The sequence below is a fragment of the Dromiciops gliroides genome, chromosome 4 (assembly GCF_019393635.1).
Source record: "Dromiciops gliroides isolate mDroGli1 chromosome 4, mDroGli1.pri, whole genome shotgun sequence".
Classification (NCBI taxonomy): domain Eukaryota; kingdom Metazoa; phylum Chordata; class Mammalia; order Microbiotheria; family Microbiotheriidae; genus Dromiciops; species Dromiciops gliroides.
The window spans coordinates 462,208,921-462,234,549 of record NC_057864.1 but is presented as its reverse complement, the minus strand read 5'-3'; the positions used below and the strand labels follow the sequence as shown (position 1 = coordinate 462,234,549).

At 47.9% G+C, this 25,629-nt stretch overlaps 1 protein-coding gene across 1 annotated transcript; it reads right to left on the bottom strand.

Annotated features, from left to right (window-relative positions):
* Positions 1-37: 37 nt before the first annotated feature.
* Positions 38-25,074, bottom strand: LOC122726305 (forkhead box protein N1-like). The gene is made up of 8 exons (XM_043963958.1): positions 24,952-25,074; positions 23,711-24,181; positions 19,739-19,843; positions 16,412-16,542; positions 13,097-13,193; positions 7,211-7,418; positions 5,598-6,104; positions 38-306 (listed from the first exon to the last, which is right to left on the bottom strand). Exons 1-8 carry the CDS (start codon positions 25,072-25,074, stop codon positions 38-40), a joined length of 1,911 nt encoding a protein of 636 aa, XP_043819893.1.
* Between the last annotated feature and the right edge of the window lie 555 nt (positions 25,075-25,629).

Genomic DNA, 25,629 nt, shown 5'->3' with positions numbered 1-25,629 from the left:
GCTGTGATCTGCAGGAGTGGCCTTGGCCTCCCCAGGCTTACACTAGTCCCATGGGCTTGGAACTGGAGTTCAGATAGGCTGGGGCCACGGGGTCCAGCTCCATTAAGGCTGAGTAGAAAGTAGTGAGGTGCAGGTCACTCAGTCCGCTGGGGGCGCCATTGCCCTGCAGGCTTAGCTCGCTGCTACTGCCCCCGGACCCTGCCAGGCAATGGGATGGGAAGCAGTGGGATGGCACGGGGGATGATGTGACCAGCACCAGGGGGTCTAGGGCCAGGCTGTCATCCTTCAACTCCTCCCAGAGGTTTCCTGGAAGGAGAAATAACAAAACTTTAAATCACAGAGCAGATCGATAAAGGGAATTCCTCCCTGGAGGCTCCCTATACCCATGAAATCACAGGTCTGGTAAAAAAAAATGGGGAACGGAAAGCTCCTCAATAGGCTCTTGCCTTTACTAGACTTTCATACCCCTGTGCCCAAATAAATGTACTCTCTGAATCCAACACTCTGGCCCTGAGTGAGCCTTTCTGAAGTTTGCTCATCTGAAAAATGGGGATAATATTAGCACAAACCTCCCAGGGTTATCGGGAGCATCAGATGCGAGCCTGTGAGCGCGGTGCTTTGCACGAGGCCATCTAAATGTTAGCAAAGAGGATTTCTGCTTGATTCCATTTGCCAAGAATCTCTTGAACTGGTTTGGAGATTGTCTTGTGGGTCACCTCCTTTGTTCATTCTTTTTTTCCCCTTTCTTTCTTTCTTTTTTTTTTTTTGAGTGGAGAAAGGGGTTTTAAACTTGTGATTTTGAGGGCTAGGGAACTCCAGGTGTGAAAACTCTCTCCAGCAATGGAAATGACCAGCTGAGCTATAACTTAAAATGTTAGAGGGGGCAGCTAGGTGGTGCAGTGGATAAAGCACTAGCCTTGGATTCAGAAGGACCTGAGTTCAAATCCAGCCTCAGACACTTGACACTTACTAGCTGTGTGACCCTGAGCAAGTCACTTAACCCTCATTGCCCCTCAAAAAAACCAAACAAAAAATGTTAGAGAATTAACAGGACACTGAAAAGTAAGTGACTTGCCCAGGGTCACACAGATTCAAGGCTTCCTGACATCACAAAAGGTCCTCTCTCTGATGTATGAACATGCCTTAACACAGGTATTTTTATTCCTATTTTACTCCTAAGGAAACTGAGGCTCAGCGACTTGACCAAGGTCACGTAATTGGTATCAGAGACAGAATTCAACCTCAGCTCTTCTGAACTCCGAATCCAGCCCTCTCTCTATTACATCTGAGGCATCAAGCACTTGGCCCACTCACTGGCTGCCTTTCGGTCCCCTGAGTACATACAGTGAAAATCAGATCAAAATGTAATTGGGAAATATTTAACAAAATCAATAAAATACAATAGAACATAGATGATGTTAATATGTGTTTTTCGAAGTTAACCTGCACAGACAGGGATCCTCCTATATGGTTTGTTTGTTTGGTTTTTTTTAGTGAGGCAATTGGGGTTAAGTGACTTGCCCAGGGTCACACAGCTAGTTAAGTATTAAGTGTCTGAGGCCGGATTTGAACTCAGGTCCTCCTGACTCCAGGGCCGGTGCTCTATCCACTGCGCCATCTAGCTGCCCCCCTCCTATATGGTTTAACAGCTCTCCTTCCTAATTGAGTTCGATGCCTTGGTCTAAGCCAAGCTGCCTCTCTTTGCAGACTAACCAGAGTGAATGACAAATCCTACCTCACTTGCCCCTTAGTTCCTAAGCAAGTTTCTGACATTCCCCCACCATCCTGTGGGCTTTGAGGAGACGTGTAGATGCTGTATGAATTTGTTCTGTTTTTTTGGGGGGTGTGTGTGTGTGAGGCAATTGAGGTTAAGTGACTTGCCCAGGGTCACACAGCTAGTAAGTGTCAAGTGTCTGAGGCTGGATTTGAACTCAGGTCCTCCTGACTCCAGGGCCAGTGCTCTATCCACTGCACCACCTAGCTGCCCCCGTATGAATTTAATCACTGTGGGAATTAACTCTCCTGGAGGGCAGGACTTGCTGGACATTAAGCAGGTAAGCCCTGCTAGCCTATTGCTCCTCATTCTACCCTTACTTCTGGGAGAGTGCTGTTTACCCATTCTGGTCCCTTTGTTATAAGGCAAACTTCTTGAAGGTTCTGTCTGTTCCCACTACTTTCTACTATGATGGGCAGATCATAGGATTGCCGAATGTCATAGCAGGAAGAGAGTGCCTTCATTTTACAGATAAAGAAACCGAAGCCTGGGGCTGGGGGCTGGGAGGGGGCAAACTGAAGCCCAGAGCGATGTATTCAGTCACACAGTTGCTAAGGGGCAAAGGTGGGATTTGAACCCAGGTCCTCTGGATTTCAAATCTAGTGTCCAGGAATCTTGTCTCCCTCTTGGGCTTCCTGAGGCTAGGAATAGAATCTCATCATACAGAGAATTCCCTGAGAGCAGGGACTGCGTCTCCTCTTGAGAGGGAGAGCTTCAAGACTCAGCTCAAATCCCACCTTCTGCAAGACACCTTGGTGGGCTTGGCCACTGTTGGTGCCTCCCACTTAGCCTGTGGCTATCTTGTAGGTAGGATTTGCTTGTTGCCCCCTCCATTAGCCTATAAATTCCTTGAGATCATGGTTTTTTTTGGTTGGTTGGTTGTTTCGATCTGTCTATCCTCAGCACTTTGCACGGTATCTGCCATGTGGTAAACTGGTAAATGCTTGTTGACTGACTTGGAGGCAAGAACCAGGCCTCCCCATTCTAGAGAGAGAGAGAGATTCCTGAGGGCATGGATTGGCTTCCTTAACAACCCTGAGTGACCATGTTCCCTCTTTCCTCTGTATTAACCACTACCAAGTTGTGGATCCAGAGGAGAGATTCTAAACCTTTTTTTTTTTTTTTTTTTGTGGGGCAATGGGGGTTAAGTGACTTGCCCAGGGTCACACAGCTAGTAAATGTCAAGTGTCTGAGGCCAGATTTGAACTCAGGTCCTACTGAATCCAAGGCCGGTGCTCTATCCACTGCGCCACCTAGCTGCCCCTAAACCTTTTTTTTTTTTAACCTTATGGACCCCTTTGGAGGTCTGGTGAAACCTAGAGACCCCTTCTCAGAATCTGGTTTTTAAAACTATAGTTGCATCTGTATCTTTAGCACAGAGCCCACGACATGATCACTTGGCACTTGATTGTAGATTGATTGATGGAGGAACCGAATTATAGATCTGAGGCTAGAAGGAAACTCAGATGCCACTGCGTCTAACCCTCAAATCTTACAGATAAGGAAATGGAAGGGGCAGCTAGGTGGCAGAGTGGATAGAGCACTGGCCCTGGATTCAGGAGGAACTGAGTTCGAATCTGGCCTCAGACACTTGACACTTACTAGCTGTGTGACCCTGGGCAAGTCACTTAACCCTCATTGACTCACAAAACAAAAACAAAACCCCCCACAAAACCCCACAACCCCCCCAAAAAACAGATAAAGAAATGGAGGCCCAGGGGAGTCAAGTCACTTGCTCAAGGTTACACAGCTATTAAGTGTCTGAGTTGGGATTTGTAGCTGGGTTTTCCTGATGTCAAGTCTGGTGCCTCATCTACTATCCCTTGTCTCAACCCTCCTTGGGATGCGTGGGATGATGATGATGATAAGGAGCCATGGAGAAAAGGCAGAACTGACTCCTATTTTTTTTCCTACCAAGGAGGAGACTCCATAGACTGGGAAAGAGTGAACAAAAATGGTTCCTGGGGCTTTCAGCCCCACGGAATCCCATGGAATTTGTGCTAATCCTTCAAGATTCAGCTCAAATGACCCTCCTCCAAGAAAACCTTCCTCTAGATTCCCAGCAGAAACGATCTTTGCTCCTTGGGCCCTCACATGTCACTTCCTTGGGACCTCTCTTATCTTACCAAGTTTTCTCCTACATTGAAATGGAGTTTGGTTAACTTTGAACCCAGCTGATGCCATCTGGGTATTAAGCAATCATAGCTCTGCTGGGAAAGCGAAAAAGAACAATGCCTCTCTGCGGGAAAACACCCTGGACCCTGGATCTGGCTCCTTTTTCAATTATACGTAATTAATTGCCTATATCATATAGCAGCAGTTTCTTGCTTTAATTATCTGGACCATATATCTTATTAAAGATATAATGACATATCTTTATCTAAGGATATATATGCATATATGTATGTATATGTATATGTGTATGTGTGTGTTTATCCATACCATTTCTATCTTATGAAAGGCAGCTAGGTGACATAGTGGATAGAGTACCAGGCCTGGAGTTAGGAAGACCTGAGTTCAAATATGGCCCCAGGGGCAGTTAGGTGACAACTAGATGGTACGGTGGATAGAGCACCAGTACTAGAGTCAGGAAGACTTGAGTTCAAATTTGACCTCAACCACTTGCTAGCTGTGTGACCCTGGACAAGTCACTTATTCCAGTTTGCCTCAGTTTTCTCATTTGTAAAATGGGCTGGAGAAGGAAGTGACAAACCACTCCAGTATCTCTGCCAAGAAAAGCCTAAATGGTTTTGCAGAGAGTTGGGAGCAACTGAACCACAACAACATATCTTATGAATGAAGTTTCTTTTTTTTCCCCTTTTTTTGGGGGGGTGAGGCAATTGGGGTTAAGTGACTTGCCCAGGGTCACACAGCTAGTAAGTGTCAAGTGTCTGAAGCCGGATTTGAACTCAGGTCCTCCTGACTCCAGGGCCAGTGCTCTATCCACTGCGCCACCTAGCTGCCCTATGAATGGAGTTTCTTAATGATGAGAATGTTTTTACTCCTATCTTTTCTGATGTTTCTTAACATGAGAATATGTTGACTCCCATGAGCTCTTCTGTATCGTGTTAGTAAAACTGTGCCTTGTTAGAACAAAATGGTAGCAGATCAAAATAGAGGGGGCATCTCTCCTGATTTTGCTGCTTTTCTATAAGAAGGAAGTTCTGTAGAAAAAACTAGTTGAACCTGTTGGTACTCAGAGAAATACTCTCTGGACATTTCACTTGCATTGCAAGGAAAATAATCTTTTGACTGATGATTGTCTCGGAGTTTTTCTTTCAGGCACCACAATAGTATCTTGGTTTTGTGTGTGTGTGTCCTTTCCCCATTTTGTTGTTGTGCAGTCGTTTCAACCACGTCTGACTCTTCATGATCCCATTTAGGATTTTCTCGGCAGAGATACTGGAGTGGTTTGCCATTGCCTTCTCCAGCTCATTTGAGAGATGAGGAAATCGAGGCAAATGGGGTGAAGTGACTTGTCCAGGGTCATACAGCTACTGAGTGTCTGAGGCTGGATTTGAACTCAGAAAGATGAGTCTTCCTGACTCCAGGTTCTATGCACTGTGCCACCTAGCTGTCCCTTGTCCCCCTGCTAGATTGTAAACTCCTTAAATATACATCTTTCTATCTTCTCCAATTCTAGCACATGCCCTACACATAGTAGGCATTTTGTAAATGTTTATTAAATGGTTGTGATTTGCATACCTTCATATTACCCAGAGAACCTTGAAAAAAAACTTATTTGGAGATCCCTGAACTTCCCCTCCTCTCTTTACCTTTGTCTCCCCAGTTGTGATTTCTTTGGGGAAGGGGTGGTGCTTACCCTGGAAGTCAAAGTCAGTGAGGGAGGGATTGATGGTGTCAATGTCGGTGCTGAGGTCTCCTTCTGGCATAAGGGTGTCCTGCATTGTTCTGGCTGGGGAGGGTTCTGATAACATCTTCATGCTATGGCTGGGTGGAGTGTGGGCAGGCAAAGGAGAGTCCTGAGGGGTGCCTGACTGGGCCCGGAGCTCCCCATGCCCATCTGAAGGTGGGAATAAGGTTTGTGGCACCCCCGGTTGGGCCAAGGCTGGTGAGAGATGTGGGTAGCTCTGCGGATAGCAGGAGGGGGGGTGGCCCCCGAGTAGGCCTGTCATGGGGTTCTTGGCGTGGATGGGGCCTGGTGCCGGATGCAGTGAGTGGAGGGTCTGGGGAATAGCAGTGGGGTTGGCTGGGTCACACAACGCCATGGGTCTGGCAGGGCCTGAGCTGGTCAGCCCCTGGGGTGGGCAGGGCATCAGAGGAGATCGAAGTTTCTCACTCTTGTCACCGATGAGTGTGTCCAGTTCTTCTGGAAGGACCAATACAAAGAGAGAAACCCGTTCAGCTCCAACCTAGCAATCAATCCCCAAGTCCCGTGTTTGGCACTTAGCCCCCATGTCTGGCCTTGAACTCTTGTTCTTGGAATGTAGCTATCAGTTTATCACTCAGTCTCCACACCTTGTCCTCATTCCTTAGCTCTATTATCTCCTTTACTCAGCACTTCTCACTCTCATTCCTTAGCCTCCATTTCCTTCACTCTCTCCTAGCCTTCAGTGTATAGACCCACACCTAGTGCTCAATCCTTATTCCCATTACTTAGCCTCCATTCCCATCATTAGGCTTCCATCATCTCTATCATTCCAACTTCACTCCCATCACTCAACCCCATCATCTTTATCTCTTAGCTTCCAATCTCATCACTCAAGTCCCTAGAGTCACATTACTCAGCCTCTATCCTCATCATTCAGCCTCCATTTTCATTACATCCATTCCCCAAATTCATCCTCTGTCCCCATCACTCAGCCTCCATTTTCATCATTCAGACTTTCCATTCCCATTTTTCAGCCTCCATTTTCATTACAGCCTCTATCCCTACCACTTAGCCTCTGTTTTCATCACTCAGACTCTCCATTCCCAACATTCAGCCTTCTTTACCAACATTCGACCTCCATTTTCATCCCTCAGATTCTCCATTCCCAAATTCAACCTTCATCCTCACCACTCAACCTCTCTCTTCATCACTCAGCCTCCTTCCCCATCACTCAGACTTTATTTTCATCACTTAGAATCTCCATTCCCAACATTCAACTTCTATTTTCATCATTCAGACTTTCCATTCCCATTACTCAGTCTCCATTTTTTTTTTTTTTTTGCGGGGCAATGGGGGTTAAGTGACTTGCCCAGGGTCACACAGCTAGCGTCAAGTGTCCGAGGCCAGATTTGAACTCAGGTACTCCTGAATCCAGGGCCGGTGCTTTATCCACTGTGCTATCTAGCCGCCCCACTCAGCCTCCATTTTCATTACAGCCTTCATCCCTAGCACTCAGCCTCCATTTTCATCACTCAGCCTCCATCCCCACCACTCAGTCCTTTCCAGCTGTTCTCTCTCCTCCTGCTGTTGTGCCCCAGACTCACCGGGCTTGGCCATGCTCTTTCGAACAGCGATGGGGTCTTTCCTTTTCCACTTTTGTAGTTCCTCCTGCATCTTGTCGATCTTGGCTGGATTGAGGGCCCACAGGCAGCCCTTGCGGGACGAGCTGCCTGATTTGTTCTCCACTTTCTCAAAGCACTTGTTGAGGGACAGGTTGTGTCGGACCGAATTCTTCCAGCCGTCTGGGGCCGTCTGTGGGAGCCAAGGGAAAGAGACAGGTAAGAAATCTTTGAGCTCTGTCCCATCTCGAGACCCAGGCTTCTCAGCCTCACCCCCTTCAGGGACCTTAAAGCAGCCCAGAGAAGTCAACACAGGAAATCCCCTTCCCCTCCTCAACCTAACACTGAACTCTCTGGGCAACTATGCGCAAGAGACAGGACCATAGCTAGAGTCCTGGGTGGCTCTCGGGGAGCCAATCTGCCACAGGGCTACAGTTGGAGGAGATATCAGAGGTCATCTTGTTCCAACCCCCTTATTTTACAGCTGAGGAAACTGAGGCCCACAGAGGTCAAGTGACTTATTCAGAGTCACACAGCTATTAAGTGACAGAATTGAGATTTGAATCCAGGACATCTAAATCCAAATACATTGTTTTTTTTTCTTTCCAACGAAGCACGCTATGTAAGAGTTTGTGTGAATCTGGTTTTGTGCCCTCCCCCGGCTTCTGTGAGTATCTGTGAGCCACTGCGTGTGTGTGTGTGTGTGTGTGTGTATGTCCCCTCCCCCAAACTGAGGCAAACAAGCAGGCTGGGGGCGCCTCTGCCAGCAGAATAAACACCCATTATGTCTTGTCATGTCACCGCAATCATAATTGGGCACACGGGGGCCTGTAAAAACCATTAGGCTGACTCAGTGTGGGGAGAGGGAGGGGTGTGTGTGTGTGTGTCTGTGGGGGGAGGGGAGGACCCAGGGCTCCCTGCCTCGGTTTCCTTTCTTTGCTCAGGCACTCAGAGGAAGGGGCTGCCTTGGGAGCGTCCCCAAAGGGCAGCCTTGGAGGCAGAGGCCCTAGAAATCTCCCCTGGCTTCTGGCAGCCTCCCGTAGCCTGGGTCCCACCCCCACTTCGTCCTCACCCTTTGCTTTTAAGCAGCAGTTCCTGCTTAATGAGGAATCACCACTCCCTCCTTGCTCCAGGGGAGAACATGAGGGCTTAATCATTCGCAATCAAAGCCAGAGTGAAGCAGGCCAGCGGCCTCCTTTGCTCCATGTTACAGGTTGGCAGTGTCTCTGGGCACCTTTCCTGGGCCAGTTGGGGCGGGGGTGTTGGGGCGGGCTCGGCCTTTCCAGGCTCCTCCGCCACCTGCAGGGGTAGGATGTGAGTCCTGGCTGAGCCCTCGGAGGGCTGAGCTGTCTGGAGCCACAGCGAGGCCCTCCAGAGGCCCCAAAGGCCCTGAGGAGTCAGGGATTTTTTTTCCCCTTTGGTGGGGGGAGGGGCTAAGGAAAGAGACTGAGAACTGATCCAAGGACCCACCCCCAGAGGCAGGGGTCCAGCTGAGATGATCTCCTGAAGTCCTTAGGGAAAGGGGAAGAGGTTGTTGGGAAACTGATTCACCTCCTTGGTATTTATTCTCAGCCCCCAATAGGACCGTCCCCTTGCAGTATCATCAATTAGCCATCCGGAAGATGGTTAGTGTGTTAATGGGCGCTGTACCCTTTTACAGTCCCATAAACTGGTGACTGGGGGATGCCTGAGCAGCTCTCCACCCCCAGTCCCTTTGCTGGGGGCCCTGGCTCTTCCTGTTTGGAGAAGGGACGGTTGGATCCAACAATTATCTCCAGTGGCCTTGCTGAGTCCCTGCCAGGGAGAGAGACAGCGCCCCTTGTCATTCGGGACTCAGGACATCCCAGATTCACTTTCTCCCCTTCCTACTCCTCCCTTCCCTCTGGGGAAAGGCAGAACATCTGGTAAACAACCACGGGGTAAAGTGAATAGTCCCCTGCCCTTCTCCCACCTTGCCTCCTTTGCATGTATTCTCTCCCTGCCCCCCCATCTAACAGTTCTCTGGCTTATCTCACTGCTCTATCACCTTCCCTTTGTCCCTTTCCCCCACCCCTCTAACCTACCCCATTTCATCCAGAAAAATCCCATCTGTAGGGAACCACAATCCTTGAAAGATATTGGGGGTAAGAATGGGATGGGGGCTGAACAGAGGGATCCCAGGTAGCTTTGGGGTTGACTTTATCTGGAACCCTTTCTCTGGGAAGGGGAGGCTGGATGTGTAGAGAAAACAAGCATGAATGAAGTTTTTAAGAGCAGGAAGTTCTAAACTAGGGCCCTTAGATCCCCAAGGGCTTCATGAATAGATTTCAGGGGGTCCACGGACTTGGCTGGGAAAAAGAGATTACATCTTTATTTTCCCTAACCTCTAGGTAAATTTTATTATTTTATTTAATTATGAATTTTAAAAAAATATTCTGGGAGTGGGGTTTATAGGCTGCATCAGACTGCCCAAGGGGTCCGTGAAATACAAAAAGTAAAGAATCCATGAATTAGACCAACCAATGTCATGTTATTTACCGTAAAATCATGGGACCTTAAATCTAGAGCTGGAAGAAACTTTAGAAGTCATTTAGTCATTTTATAGCTAGGAAAATTGAGTCTAGAGAGGGGGGAGTGACTTGGTGACCCAAGTTCAGTTTTTAGCAGAGCCAGGATTCAAACTAGGTCATTTGACGCTCCCTCCCCCCTTCTAACTCTCTTTTCCACAGTGTCATGTTGTCTCGTACCATTTTGGCCAGGGATATGGAAGCCTTTCTTCTCTTGGCCAGACATTCCTCACCCCCTTTTGCCCCTGTCTTCAGTCCTTTAGAAGGAACTCGAAGTCCCTTGGAAAACTCATACCAGGTTATGCCCTCTACCCCACCTAGCATGAGATCAGGATTGTTGTTGAGGGCAATGTTTGGCTTCTTGGATCGATGGGACAGTCGCCCAACATGTCTTCTTTGATCGGGGTATTACTCCTTGGTAATTGACATGAGCATCTTTGGTCTGCCCTCACCTTCCGCCATCTTGCTCTATCTTTGCCCATCTGGACTGGGGAGACAGTGTGGGATAGGAGTTGGCTCTGGAGTGGGAAGAATTGTCTTCAATCCCACCTCTGAGGTTTACTGCCTGTGTGACCTTAGACAAGTCACTGGACCTCATTTTTCTCACTTGTAAAATAAGAGAGCATGTCTAGATGGCTTCTGAATGGGCCTCAGTTTCTTTCTCTGTACAATGAGAAGGTTGGACTAGACAGCCAGTTGTAGACCTAGGAGCCTAAGACTTCACCTCCCTGGGCCTCAGTTTCCTCCTCTATACAATGAAGGGGTTGGACCAGCTGGCCTCTGAGGTCTCTTCCAGCTCTGGAGCCAGAGTCCTCTGATTTCTCCATCCTCAACCTGAAAGATGTTTTCTCCCTTAAGTCAAAGGTAAACGTAGCAGAAAGTGATGTAACTGGCTAAGAACAACAACTGGAAGAAAAAAAAAAGCCGTCTAACCTCTTCTATTTCCAACCCTATAAAACAGGGATTACATGTCTCCTAGTAAAAATAATTAAGCCAGCAAGATGGGCTGGGAAGAGAGGGCTGGGGGGGAGGGGAGGGGAGGAGGAGGCATCAAGATGGGAGTCAGGGTGGAGAGCTCCGGGCTTCCTGGGGGAGGCTGATGAAAGTGTGGTGGGCTTGGGAGGGGGCACTTTGCCCCCACCCCCACCCCCCAGTGACCTGGCTTCTTTCGGACCCAAGTTTGACAGACAGCCGCCCACTTGCTTCTCTGCCCCTGCCCCTTGAGTAGGCTTTGAGAGAAGTAAGGGACAGGGATGAGCCTTCTGATTTCCTTGCTGTAGGGAACTCCCAGGTGAGGAAACTCCCTCTACCAAAGCAAGTCAGCACCTCCTCTGCACTTGATAATTTTTTTAGACAGTTGCCTAGAACACCAAGATATTAAGTGATTTATTTGCCCAGGGTCACACAACAGTAAGTTTGAGTCAGAACTGAGTCTGCCTGACTTTCCACTACACTGTTGAACTGTATAGTGGGGGATGGGGTGGGGGTGGGGGAGAGCTCCTCAGTCGCCTAAGGAGGGGTGGATGTAGGATCCTTTTTTCTTGCAGATGATGATATGGACCAGGTAGCTCCAGGGGGACTCTGGAAGCTCTCTGCTATTATTATCCCTGCAGGACTTTCCAGAAGGGCCTCACTGGGATCTGGAGGTTTTTAAAAAACTCTAGGAATACTCTGTGGTTCTTGGGTTTTGTTTGTTTTTATTATCAGGCCAGCCCTCCCCCCACCCCCACCCCCCTTCCCCAAGTTAACAGGTGCTTATTTGAATGAGCCGGAGAAGGAAATGGCAAAGTTCTGCAGTATCTTTGCCAAGAAAACCACAAATGGGGTCATAAAGAGTCGGACATGAATGATACAACTGAACAACAATCATTTGAACATTCACTTAAAAACGTTAGGAAAGCGAATCTCTTGAAGGGGGTTAGAAACTCCGTAATAATGGCAGATGGAAGAGTGCCTGTTGTTGTTATCTATGATTTTGGATTATCCGTGCTACAAGGAACGAATCAAGAGTAATCTGTGCCTAAGAGGACTGAGCCCTAAGTCAGCACTTCTGGCTGGATGTTTTGGTTGACTCCCTAAATAAAGGAATTTCTCCCTTGTGGAACAGAAAAGAGCAGAGGGATTGTGAGGATGGGGGCTTCGTCTCAAAGACAGGAACTCTGTGAGTCAAGGACATGTGGTTGGGGAGGTGGGAAGGGCGCTTCTGACTCTTGGCTTATGGGACAGCTCCTAGTTCCTTGCTGAGATACAGGCCCCTGGGAGTTATGGGGGAATATGGGAGGAGGGAAGAAGGACCTGGGAGAGAGGAGCTTGGCCTATTAGTTTTCTCCCATGATGGGTCCTCTCAGTGAGAAACTATTGAGTACCTGGGACAGAGACATGTGACTAGGTCAGGAGGTGCTAGTGGATTGGGGCTAGTGGATTATGGAAAGGAGGCTTGCCCATCAAAGCAACTCATGAGCTTGGCCATGGTCCTAAATTCTAACCCAGTTTCTATCTGTAACTTTCAGGGTGACTCTGGGCAAGGGATTTATTGTATCTGTTCTGTTTCCTCATCTAGAGAGAATCTTGTCCCTCCCACCAGAATAAAACCTGTTGTTTTTGTTTTTGTTTTGTTTTGTTTTTTCAAAGCTCCTTCACTAATATTGTAAGCTCAGTTCTCCAGGTGGCTGGTAGGGTAGGCATGTTCCTGGGTTTGGAAGGGCCTCTAAAGACATTAAGTCCATGGCCCTGCCTCCAGGCAGGACTGTACCCCTGCCACCCACAAGAGATCATTATCTCCTTCTAGAAAAGGAGATTGGTGCCACTAACCTGGCATTCCGTGGCATCTTTCACAACCGTCTCCCAACCAAATTCCTTAAGCTCTTAATGATCTTCCCTCCCAAGTTGCCAAGGGTCCTGTTTGTGGAGAGGGTGAAGATTGAGAGCTGTGGGGAAAACCTTTCCTTTCTTGGGACTTCTTATCCTTGTCCCCGAAAAAGGAGGTTCTTTCTCTAACCTAGATGTTGCCTGCTCTGAGCATCTCACCCTCTCTCTTCTCCCCATTTCCCCATCTGGGGAGACCTGGAGCTGGAACAAGGTCTAACAGAGGCCCCTTTGATGACATCAGGAATTTGAACATTGTCCAAGGGATGAGGAGGAAGAGGATGGAAATGGTAGAAAATGTGCTTCCTTGCTTTCAGTTCCTGGATCTAGCTAGGTTGGGTAACTGAGGCACTGGGTCCCTACCTCCTAGTTAGGAGAGTAAAGTGTTCTTAGAGAATGAGCTCAGGGAGACCTAGGCTTGGGGAATGTCAAAGTCAAGCAAGCACATGGTCAGGCTTACCTTGAAATAAGGGAAGTGTTCAGTCATAAAATTGTAGATCTCACTGACCGGAAGGCTGCCGGTTTTGCTGTTCTTGAGGGCCATGAAGATGAGGATGCTGAAGGAATAGAGAGAGACCTCTTTAAGTCCGCCCTTTTACACTACCCTTCTTGAGCCCTACTTAGTGGCAAGCATTCCCATAGAATATAAACTCCTTGAGTGCGGGGACTGTTTCATTTTCTTTCTTTCTTTCTTTCTTTCTTTTTTTTGTGGGGCAATGGGAGTTAAGCGACTTGCCCAGGGTCACACAGCTAGTGTCAAGTGTCTGAGGCTGGATTTGAATTCAGGTCCTCCTGAATCCAGGGCTGGTGCTTTATCCACTGCACCACCTAGCTGCCCCCAACTGTTTCATTTCCACCTCTCCATCACCTGTGCTTTTTCTGACAAGTTAGTCAACAAGCATTTGTTGTTTGTTTGTTTGTTTTTTCAGGGTAATGAGGGTTGAGTGACTTGCCCAGGGTCACACAGCTAGTAAGTGTCAAGTGTCTGAGGCTAGATTTGAACTCAAATCCTCCTGAATCCAGGGGCAAAGCTTTATCCACTGCACCACCTAGCTGTCCCTCCCATATATATCTTGTATGTTTACAGATATTTGCAGGTTGTATCCCCTTTTAGAATGGGAGTTGCTTGAGGGCAGGGGCCATGCTTTTGCCATTCTTTGTATCCCCAGCATTTAGTATAGTGCCTAACACATAGTAAGTACTTAATAAATGCTTGTTGGGGGCAGCTAGGTAGCACAGTGGATAAAGCACTGCCCCTGGATTCAGGAGGACCCGAGTTCAAATCTAGCCTTAGACACTTGACACTTACTAGCTGTGTGACCCTGGGTAAGTCATTTTACCCTCATAGCCCAGCAAAAAACCAAACAAACAAAAACCAACCAAACAAAACCAAACAACCCCATCCCCCCGCACCCCCCCCCCAAGATATATATATATATATACATATATATATACATATATATACACACACATATATATACACACATATATATATATACACATATATACATATATATATGGGGTAGATGAGAAGTTATCTCATAGGAAAGGCACTAGCAGCATGGGGAAGCAGAATAGTAGGTGCTTAATTCATATTTGTCTCATGAAGAGAATTGAACTGAGTTGCTATTCAGCTTGTGAAGCTTCAGACTGGAGTCTGAAGGCCTGGAAATCTATCCCAGTTCTGTGGCTTCGGTGATGTGTCACCTTGGGCAACTCACAACCTCTCTGGACTTCATCTGTCTCATCTGGAGAATAGGGAGAAACATCTGACATTTACTTCCTTATAGGATAAAATGAAAGGAGATGATTTATTATAAGAAATGGCTCTCTGAGAGGCAGGAGGGGGAAGGATACAGGGGGAAATTTGGGCAATGTAAAAACATAAGACATCAATAAAAACTCAGTTTTTAAAAAATGAAGGGGAAGTGACACTGCTCAGAGCCTTTTTGGAGACTGGACATCTGAGGGATTCTTGCAGTTATTAGGAGATGACTGTCCAGATTTTGACACCCCCCCCCCGCCCCCACGCCATCAGGAGAATGCCAGGACATAGATGGATCACCTCAAGCATCAAATGATGTCAAAACAATTTTTATTTTAGAGAGCATCCCCTGCTCTTTGGGCATCAGTTGGTCTTCCTAATTCCATCTGGCTTAGGCTGTTATTAGCAAAAGCAGTAATAATAGCTTGCATTTATGTAACGCTTTACCATTTACTATCCTGCAAGATAAGTATTATTATCATCATCATATGCATTTGGCAGGGGAAGAAACTGAAGCTTCCAGGGGGGAGTGAATCGCCCAAGGTCAAGGTTAAGTGGCAAAACTGGAATTAGACCCTGGGTCTCCTGGGCCCCTTTCCATTATAATACCTCCCCACTGCATTAAGGTAGAGCTGAGCTCAGGTTGAGTGACAGAGGGAAGAAAGTGTCAGAGATGTAATGGGCATTAAGAGAACCAATCTGTATACTGTGTCAGCTGTATCTGATTGCTGGCTGTCTTCGGGAGTGGGGAGGGAAAAGAAGGAGGGAGGGAGAAAAATTTGGAATTCAAAATCTTACAGAAATGAAGGTTGAAAACTCTTTACATGTAATTGCAAAAAATGAAATAAAATACTATTTACAATCTTGGGGAAAAATGATAAAGAAATAGGACACATTTATATAATCATACATGTACAACCCATGTCTGATTGCTTACTGCCTCAGGGAGGGAGGAGGGGAGGGAGGGAAGGAGGGGTAAAAATGGGAACTCAAAACTATAAATAAAAATGTTTATTACTTAAAAAAAAAGAAATAGGACAAATAAAAAAAAAGAGAACCAATTTATACTCTTCCTCCATTGCCCCTACCCATCAGCCATGAAAGCCAGAGCCTGTAACCACAAGATGGAATATCAATTAATGCCTATGGTGTGGGGATTGACAACAGTTATCCCTAATGCCCACAGGATTCTATGTTATAGATAAGATTTTTGGTCAATTCCAGGTTGGATTGGACATTGGGGTTCTGAGGTCCTTTCTAACTCTGAGATTCAGTGAAATCTGACCTTATTTCTCTCCAACATTGTCCTAGGCAACTCTATATCATTTGAGAGCTAGAGCCAGTGCTGGAGGTGGGAGGGTGTAGTGGAAGGGGACAGGGGTAGAACACCTATTATAATTTCTTACATGGTGTTAGAGCAGCTCCGAGGTATTGATTTAGCCTAAGGGTCATCTGGGTCAACCTTAGCATTTTACAGATGAGAAGACAAGACCTGGATAGGTTAGGTAACTTGGTTAAGGGCACACAGAGTCTATGTTCTCTGATTCTAAATTCCAAATTTTCCAATATCCTGCAGTACCTCCTCTAGGTCCAACTTCTGGTTTTACAGAGTAGGAAACTGGAAACCATTGAGGGGAAGTGACTTGCCCAGCTTCATGAGCGAGTCTGTGGCAGAACTATTGCTAGAATCACAGGATCCAGGGATGGAAGTGCTCTTAGTGTCCATCTAGGGCAAGATGAGGCTCATTGTTGAAATGGATCACCAAAGGTCACACGAGCTGTTAAGTGTCCAAACCAGGGCCTCACACTCCAACGCTATCTCCCTTCTGGGTCTCCTCACTCCTAGTCTAGGGCTCTTTCCATCCCACCTGACTGCATCCTAACAGCATCCTGAGTACAGAGGGGTTGGGTCTGAGTGCGTAAGTGGGAAAAGAGGCAGTAATTGGGGGACAGGGGGATTGGGAGGGAAGGCTCTTTGCCTAAGCTGGAAGAGAATCAGGGTGCGGTTACCTGTATGAATAGATGGGCTTGGGGAACAGAGGCTGCTGAGACTCCATGTTGGCTTGAGGGGCGATCCTCTGGTAGGCATAGTGTGGGGATGGGAGGTAGGTCATTGGATAATTGCCATTTCCGGGGGAGTACTGTGGAAAGAAAAGCCCTTTAGCCTAATGCCTAAAGAAGATTCAGGCAGGAACTGAAATTTAGAGAATGACATCAGAAAAGCAGGATGCTATAGTGAATAGAGCACTGGATTTGAAGTCAGGAAGACTTGGGTTCCTACCTCAGATGTATTATCTGTGTTTTGTCTTTTGTTTTTTGTTTTGTAGGGCAATGAGGGTTAAGTGATTTGCCCAGGGTCACTCACACAGCTAGTAAGTGTCTGAGGCTGGATTTGAAAGATGTATTTTCTGTGTGATGTGACCCTGGGTAAATCAATTTAACCACTTAGTGCCTCGGTTTCCCCATTTGTAAAATCAGGAGGTTGCTTCTCTGAAGATCTTTCCAGCTCTAATCTATGATCCTACGATCAAGAATGGGGGGGGGGAGAAGCACATATGTGGGGGTCCCTCATTTCCTTGTTGGTTGATTCGCTCCCCCTTCACCTTATTTGTTTTCACTAACTTGGTGGCCTCTAATCACAACGTGGCTAAGTTTTTCAGGAAGTGAATGAGATCACAGCTTTCAAGCTGGAAGAGACCTTAGAGGTCTTCTAGCCAACCTCTTGGTTCTATAGATGAGGAAGGTGAGGTCTAGATTGGGGCGGGGAAAGTCATTTTGCCAAGGCCACACAAGGTAGTAAATGGAAGAACTGGGATTTTAACCCAGGGTCTCTGGCTACAAACCCACCACTCTTCTGTTCTACCGGGGCACTTTGGGCATGTTGGGATCCATTTCTGGGTCCCCAGCTTGCTCACAGTCCTCTTGCTGATTTGGTCCCACACGTTCCTTGGTGATTACAGTCACTCATGGTGGACATGATCCGTCCTTGGACTGGTGGGTGGCAGGGACTGTCCACGGGGAATGCCATCCTCCTTATTGCCTAAGTCACCCAATTCCCTTCCCTGTTCCCCATTGTTCTGGGCCCTCGCCCACACCTCTCTGGCCTTGGGGGAGGCCAGTAGCCCTTGAAATGCGGCCATCGCCATTAGCAGTGGCAGGTCCTGGGCATTCATCAGTTTCTTAGCCCTTTTATTAGTTTCAGTGGCTCCTTGGAAGGGCAGGAGGTGGTGGCAAGGATGGGGTGGGGATGGAGGGGGCTGGTTTTATGCAGCGTGTGAGGGCTGTGAAGTGTCAGGGACGGGCCTTTTATGGGGGGGGGTGGGAGACTTCACCTCCCCAAGGTGCTCCCTGTCTCTCGAGCTTTTCAGGTCACCTGGAAGGAACTTGGGGCTGAGTCACCCTCTACCCCAGGGCCCATAAAGCTCAGGGAGGGGCTCTCTGGTTCAGGGTTGGAGTCAAAGCAGACACTGGACTTTTGGAGGCATCTAACAGAGGCCCAATTAGGATGGTGCCTGGCTATTGCTGAACCCTTGGTAGGGACTTAGTCCCAATGCCAGACATGTGAAGCTCTCCCTCTAGCCTCCTTTTTCCATCTAGAGCGGATGCCGTGCAAGCCCTTTCCAGCCCTGGCATTCTGTGGTCTGAGGTTTCCCTCAGTCCCTTTCTCTTTTGGTTGGGGATATTTCTACTTGTCTATACCTGGTACTCCTGCTTTCACTGCAAACAGGGCAAATGCTGCTGGAGAGCAGGGGAATGAAACCTGCTCTACAGGCAAGTCTTGTCCTTGTGCCAGTCTGCAGGTGGATGGAGATGGGTGCAGGGTACTTCACTTGCTCTGTCTTGCCCGGCTACTCCCGGGAAGTGTTTGAGCTCCTCCGATGATGTGGGGATTTAAAAAAAATTTTCTCCATCCAGGCAATGCCAGTGTGGGGTAATCACTTGGCATCCCGGGCCCTGGGGGTGGAGCTTGAGACGAGAGGGATGGGAGCACGGGCTGAGGGAAAATCTGGGAAAGGAGGACAGGCTGGAAGGGACTGGAGCAATGGAGGGAGAGGCGTTAGGGTTCCTAGATTTGGAGATGGAAGGGGCCACCTAGCCCAACCCCTTATTTTATAGACCAGGAAACCAAGGAGGACCAAGGAGATTAATGGACACACCCCAGGTTGCACAGATCAGAAGGTCCTCTCTCATATAACATCAGAGCTGGAAGAAACACTGGAGACCATCTCACCAAGCCCTCTTATTTTACACAGGAGAAAACAGGCCCAGAGAGAAACGATTTGCTTGAGGTCACACAGTGAATAAGTGGCATATCTAGGATAAGAACACAAGTATCGATTGCACTAGTGTTTAGTGTTCTTTTTATATGGGGGGCAATGAGGGTTAAGTGACTTGCCCAGGGTCACACAGCTAGTAAGTATCAAGTGTCTGAGGTCGGATTTGAACTCAGGTCCTCCTGAATCCAGGGCTAGTGCTTTATCCACTGTGCCACCTAGCTGCCCCCCCTTTTTTTAAATCATATTGTGTGCCTCCCTTACTTCCCCACACTCTCCTCATCTCACTGTCCTCCAGTCCTTAATTTTAAGTACCTTTTATCATCATCTCTATCTCTTATTTGGTCAAGGACTTTTGTGTCCATATTTGTGAAAGGTAACTTCTTCCCTTTTCATCTGGTTTGTTTATGCAATGAACTTTTATATTTAGATCAGGTATGCATTAGTAGCTCATTGTGGTATGTAGTGTGAGATGTAGGTCTAAACCCAATTTCTGCTTTCCAGTTTTCCCAGCATTTTTGTTTTGTAAGGGATGTAGTTGATTCTTTTGCATTTCTTGAATACTAAGCTACAAAGTTTAATCTCTCCTTCCCAAACTTTCTCCACAGATTGCTCCATTTCTATCTTTCTCCTCCTAGAGTGCATACTCCAGTCCCTGGCTCTGTTGGCTTGACTTCTCCTGAGGCTGAGACCATCAACCCATAATGGGGATTTCATAACTGGAGCAGAATATCCCACCTGTTGGGGTAAAAATTCTCTCTGAACAAATGGCCAAGTGGGCTTTTCATGTCCCCGGGAGCCTACATATGAGGTTGAGCATCTGAGGGTTTGGTCTGTAGCTGCTTCCTTTGTCACCCTGAGAAAGGACCAAGAAGACCAGCTTCTACCCCCAGTATGTCCAGGGTCCTGTGCTCCATTGTCTCCTGGAAAATTCTCCTCCCTTTCCCTGGAGCATTCCAAGAGGGCAAAACTCCTGACTAGTCCATACACTGAGATTCAGTGTCTATGTTGTCTCCTGGTCCCCAATGAGAACTCTCTGCTCACCCCTGCCCTTTATACCTACCTGATGGAAGGGCTGTGAGGGGCAGTACATGTGTTGAGGCTGGTAACAGTACAGTCCAGGTGGGCCCTCCATAGGGGGTGGCTTGAGTTTGACCTCTGACCCATGCTGGAAGAAGAAACAGGACAGATACTTAGAAGGCAGCAGGAATTAGTGAGCAGAGCACCAAATTTGGAGTGAGGAAAACCTGGGCTCAAATCCCATCTCAGATACTTATTAGTATCTGGGCAACTCTGAACAAGTCCACAATCTTTCTGGGACTTTGTTTCCTCATCTGGAAAACATGGCGATGGGACCAGATGGCTTCTCAAGTCTCTTTGTTTTTGCAGGGCAATGAAGGTTAAGTGACTTGCCCAAGGTCATACAGCTAGTACGTGTCAAGTGTCTGAGGCCTGATTTGAACTCAGGTCCTTCTGAATCCAAGGCCAGTGCTTTATCCACTACACCACCTAGCTGCCCCTCTCAAGTCTCTTTTAACTCTATGATCCTGTATAAGGGGTCCATCTCCATTCCCAGAAGCACCTAAAGAATGTTCCATGTCCAAGGACCAGTGCTTTATTCCAAACCAAACTCAGTCAAATCCTTTTTCTTCCCTGGCTCTTCTCTATCACCCTTTGCAATTTCTTCTCTTCTGCTCCTGGTAGTTGGCAGAGAAATGAGGAAAGATGAGAATGGAGCTGAAACAGCCTTTGGGAATCATGGAACCAAGGGATGTTGGAGCTGTAATGCACAACTCCCTCATTTGACGTAGGAAGTAATGGAGGTCCAGGGAAGGAATGTGGCTTACTCAAGGTCATGCAGCTATGGGAGACAGAATGACTCCAAGTCCTGGGATCTTTCCATTACATCGTGGTGTCTTCCCTACTGCCCTAGAGAGGAGGCTAGGATGTCAGTCATAACCACAGACGCCCCCAAATGCACAGACTTGGTGAGGGCCACAAAGTCTCTGAGGAAGGGCCAAGGAGGTCTCTGGATCAAAGACAAAGGCCCAACACTCAGCTACCATCTCTTAGAACCCAAAGGGGAAGTGGATTTAGGAGACTCCAATCCCAGATCCCTACCAGAGAGAGACTCAGGGTACCTCAGGCCCTCCCAATCCAAATGTCCAGAGAGCAGGACACCAAAAGGTAGCCAGAGCAGGGACTGGCTCCAGGATTGCAACAGAGAAGCCATGAGCTCCTTAGAAATGTATAGAATACTGGGCTTGGAGGAGCTGGGCTCCAATCCTGATGCTGATGCATATTAGCCATGTGACAATGAGCAAGTCACTTAAATGATCTGAGCCTCAGTTTCCTCATCCCTAACTCAGAGACCTACTGTGTGGTACTTGGAGGGTTGCTGTGAGCCTCAAGATAATGTGTACATAAAGTGTTTTGCATCCTTTAAAGAGCTATGTAAATGGAAGTTATTATTTTGGAAGGAGGGAGGGAATTAGATGTATGACTTATTGCCATAAGGAATGTTCTCTACTAAAGCAGGTTGGTACCTGCTTCTCCTTCTTTTTTGTGGGGCAATGAAGGCTAAATGACTTGCCCAGGGTCACATAACTAGTAAGTGTCAAGTGTTTGAGGACAGTTTTGAACTCAGGTCCTCCTGAATCCAGGGCCAGTGCTTTGTCCACTGCACCTCTAGCTGCCCCCAGGTTGGTACCTTCTTAGCAACTTGTTGTACCAGAGAATTACCAAGAGTACTGGAAATTTAAGTGACTTGTCTAGGGTCACTCTGTCGGTAGGTGTCAGAGGCAGGATACAAAGCTGGGTCTTCTGGACTCTGAGGTTGGTTCCCTACTGATTAAGCCAGGCTGCCTCTTCTATAATTTTTATCATAGGAGAGGACAGACTCACTTAAATGGGCAGAAGGGCTGATCCAGTGTTAGCTCTCCTCCCCTTTCCCTCATCCCTCATTAACTTCCTTACCACAGGAACAATCTCAGGAAAGCTGAAACAGACACTTCTAAGTTGTCCCACAATGTCTCCCTTCTTGTCCTCTTCAGACCCCATGGAAGCACCACCTCCTCAGTGCTTAATGCTTCTCCCTCTATAGCCCTGTATAGCCCTTGTGTCACTCATCTGACCCTTAGCCCCAGCTGCCTTTATTACTAATGTCTGTTAGCAACTTGAAGGCAAGGCCCATGTCCTGTTCATCTTTGCTGACCCTGTCATGTACAGAAGACAGTGGGAGGTCAATAAATGAAGATGGAGGATGATCACACAATGAAGCAGTGAGGCACCATAGGATGGTGGAAAGAACTCTGGTTCTGGAGTCAGAGATCATGGGTTCTAATCTTGCCCCTGGTGCTTATTACCTAAGTGTCTTTGGGCAAGTGACTTAACAATGATAATAAGAGTTAGCATTTATATAGTGCCTACTATGTGCCAGGCACTGTGCTAAGCAATATGCAAATTTTATCTCATTTAGTTTTCACCACAACTCTGGGAGGTAATCTTTATTATTCCCATTTTTATATTGCTTATATAATATAATTTATATGATCTCCATTTTATATCCCAGTATATTTGCTATTATCCCCATTTTATAGATGGGGAAACTGAGGCAAACAAGAGTTAAATGACTTGCCCACGGTCATACAGTAAGTGTCTGAGGACAGATTCGAACTCAGGTCTTCCTGACTCCAGGGCCATTGTGCCTATCCACTGTGGCTTTTGAGGTTCTTTCCAACTCTAGAACTAGGATCCTAAATCACTTCACCTCCCTGGGCCTCAGTTTCTTCCACTGTAAAATGAGAAAGTTGGATTAGATGCCCTGTGAGGTTCCTTTCAACCCTAGAGCTATGATCTTATCGTCTAACCTGGGTAACCTTGGGTAAGTTCACTCAGTAAGGATGGGCAAGAAGGAGTGAATGCCTAGGACCATAGTTTGCATTTGCTCCTCCTGTCTTTGATAGCTAGGAGTGGTATGGCTTGGAGGCCAGGAAGACTTCTCTGGATAGCTTCAGGGTTCTGGGGCAGCTTAGGAAAAACCTTGCCTGGAGACGGGGGATGGACAAGTTGATCTCCCAAGTTCCCTTTCCAGGTAAGTCTGGGAATATGCTGGAAAACTGAGCAGGAAGCTACAGGGACCCCTCTGAGAACAGTGGCTCACGCCAATTCCCGATTGTATATTCCCATGTATGACTGTTTTGGTTTCCATAGTATGGAAAGAGCCTTGGATTGGAAACTGGAGGGGATCTCGAGGTCTTCGAGATCTTAGAGGACTAGAAGAGACCTTAGAGTCAACTTCTTCATTTGCCAGTTAAGGAAATAATGGCCCAGAGGACCTGGGTTTGAATCCCAACTCTACTCCTTGCCACCCTGAGCAAATCAATTCACTTCTTGAAGACCTGTTTCCTCAGTAAAACAAAGGATTATATGACCCTGAAACCCCTTCTCTTGCTAGATAGAACCTTATACCCATCAATGTATCCATGGACTGGCGAACTCCTTGAGGCCATGGCTTCCTCCATCAGTGCTGATTGCGACCCATCCAATGACTAAACCCCCCCCCCCCGAATAAATGGGGATAAACTAAAAATGATTTCTTCTGTGCTTGTGGAATGTGTTTTTGTGCCTACATTTGCATATGGGTGTGTCAGATAGGCTGGAGATTCATGACACTTCAAACAAAAAATAATGAAACCACACCATAGAGACCTGACTCAGGAATAGCTGGGAAGCTGTCCAGCTTCCCTATCCTGACAACCCCCACCTTCCTGTACCTGGTCATGACATTCCTCCCCTTCCTTCCCTTCCTCCTCAATGTTCTGCTGGGAGCTGATGACTTTACAGCCCCAGTGAACGTCTAAAGCAGAGCTCCCTCTGTCCTGGCCTGGCTCACACTTGCCCTGGGTGGTGTGGTGGTGGACCAAACAAAGAGGGAGCCCAGAGCCTGTTGGTCTCAAAGATCATTGGTTGGGTTGTTGCCTGAAGATGAGGCAGAGGACAAAGGGAAGCGGGGAGCAGGTGGTCTCTCACTCACCATCATTTGTGGGCTGTGCTCCTGGCTCGGATAGTGGGGACCATCGCACCAGGCAGCGGCCTCTGTCGAGAAGCTGGGAGCGAATGGTTCAGTGTCCCCGGCGCTGGCCACGTCCTCAAAAGTCTCCATGCAGCCCGGGCTCTTGAAGGAGTGTCCATCCAGGCCAAGGGCTGGGTGCGCCTCGAGAAAAACGTCCTCGTTGAACTGCCGTTTATAAGGGTGGAAGGGGACACGGCTGCCTTTGAGGAAGCGTCCTGGGCTCCCTGCTGCTGGCCCGTCCTCATAACCGAAGCCCTGGTACTTCTCCGTCGGGGAGAGCCGGAATGCTGTCTGGCCCGGTCCAGGGGGGAAGTGACTCTGCAGCTGGTCGGGGCACGGGGAGGAAGGGTTGGGGCTGAGGGAGGAGATTGAGGGTTCCGGCTCCGGCTGGACATCACCGGGATAGGGAGGGCAGCTGAAGCCAGGGTTCTCCTGGAAAAGGAAGGAGAGATGAGGGAAGTGGCCTGCTGGCTCTGGAGGCCAGCCTGGAGGAGGCAGCCTTAGGGCGAGACCCCTGTGCATGCCCTGGAGGACCAGAAGAATGGAAAGGTGGAGCACCTGCAAGATGCAGTGGGCCCTGAACACTAGTCCTGAATCTGCCAGTGACTCGATGCCCCTCTGCACCCGAATGCCAGGTTTACAGCAGATGACATCTGAGGTCCCGTCTAGGTCTGACGTTCTGTGATCTATCATTATGTGACAATAATTGCTGGCGTTGGTATAAGGCTTTTTGCTCTGCTAAGTGCTGCCCAGATGGTTACCCCTGATCCTTATGAAGTAACTAACTGATCATCATCATAGAAAGGATCCTCCAGGCCATTGAGTCCAACCCTCTCATTTTACAGATGGGGAAACCGAGGCCCAGGTAGGGTAAGTGACTTTGAAATAATAGCTCTAGAGATGGAAGAGCCCATTGAGTCCAACACTCTCATTTTACAGATGAAGAAACTGAGGCTAAGTGACTTATAGAATCATAGAGCCAGTGTTGGAAGAGACCTCAGAAGCCATTGAGTCCAGCCCCTTTATTTTACTCAGGAAGTCTCTGAGGTTTGGAGAGAGGAAAGGACTTGGCCAAGGACACACAGATAACAAGAGCTGGGATTTGAAGTCAGGTTGATTCCAAATTTGGAGCTCTTCCCAGTTCCCACAGTCACTCAAAGTGGGGGAGTGGCCCCGGGGCCCCATGCCCGCCAAGTACTCACACTTTGTGGGGGTGGGGAACCCGTGGCCCTTCGGGTCTGCATGAGATCTTCCTGATGCTCTCCCTCGAGGCTCTCCGGGGGGGTCAGTGGGATTTCAGATGGTTGCTGGAGCAGAGAGACCATCACCTGATCCTGGCTTCAGAGAAAGTCGGCTGCAATGAGACCCCAATGCCCCGCCCCTGCTGGTAACTATGGGTAAGGTTGGGAGCGCTCACCTGCCTTCATCTAACCTCGGAGCCAGGTGACCCCCGCTCTGTCTCTGTCATGGTTGATGGTCTGCTCCTAGGGAGTGATTGTCTAGCACTTGGCTGGAACCTCCCCAATAGCCCAGATTCAGAGGTCAGCCTTAGCACACCCTTCTGATGAGGGCTCCTTTCCAATCTCCCCAACTACTCAGCGGCCTCCTCCAAATTATCTGGTATCTTTGCATTTATCTTGAATTTATTGGTCAGGTACTTCCATGTGCACATGGTGTCTGCTCTGAAAAAATGTCAACTCCCTGAAATCACTTGACACCTAGGTCAGTGCCTGGCACAATGCTGGAAAGAACTACTTGTTAAATTTCCTGCTGTAGCAGAAAATAAATGCTCGTTAATTAGTTGGTTGAAATGGGATTTGTTATAGTTATTATAGTCCTTGACTAAAACCCTTCCCCTCTTATAATTGGAGCATGGAGTG

Excerpts from the sequence above, each read along its gene's own strand:
- LOC122726305 (XM_043963958.1), bottom strand. The coding sequence starts at position 25,074 with ATGGTCTCTCTGCTCCAGCAACCATCTGAAATCCCACTGACCCCCCCG. Across the intron at positions 24,182-24,951 it reads GTTCCCCACCCCCACAAAGT|GAGAACCCTGGCTTCAGCTG; the intron begins GTGAGTACTTGG and ends TTCCTTTTCCAG. Across the intron at positions 13,194-16,411 it reads AAGCCCATCTATTCATACAG|CATCCTCATCTTCATGGCCC; the intron begins GTAACCGCACCC and ends CTATTCCTTCAG.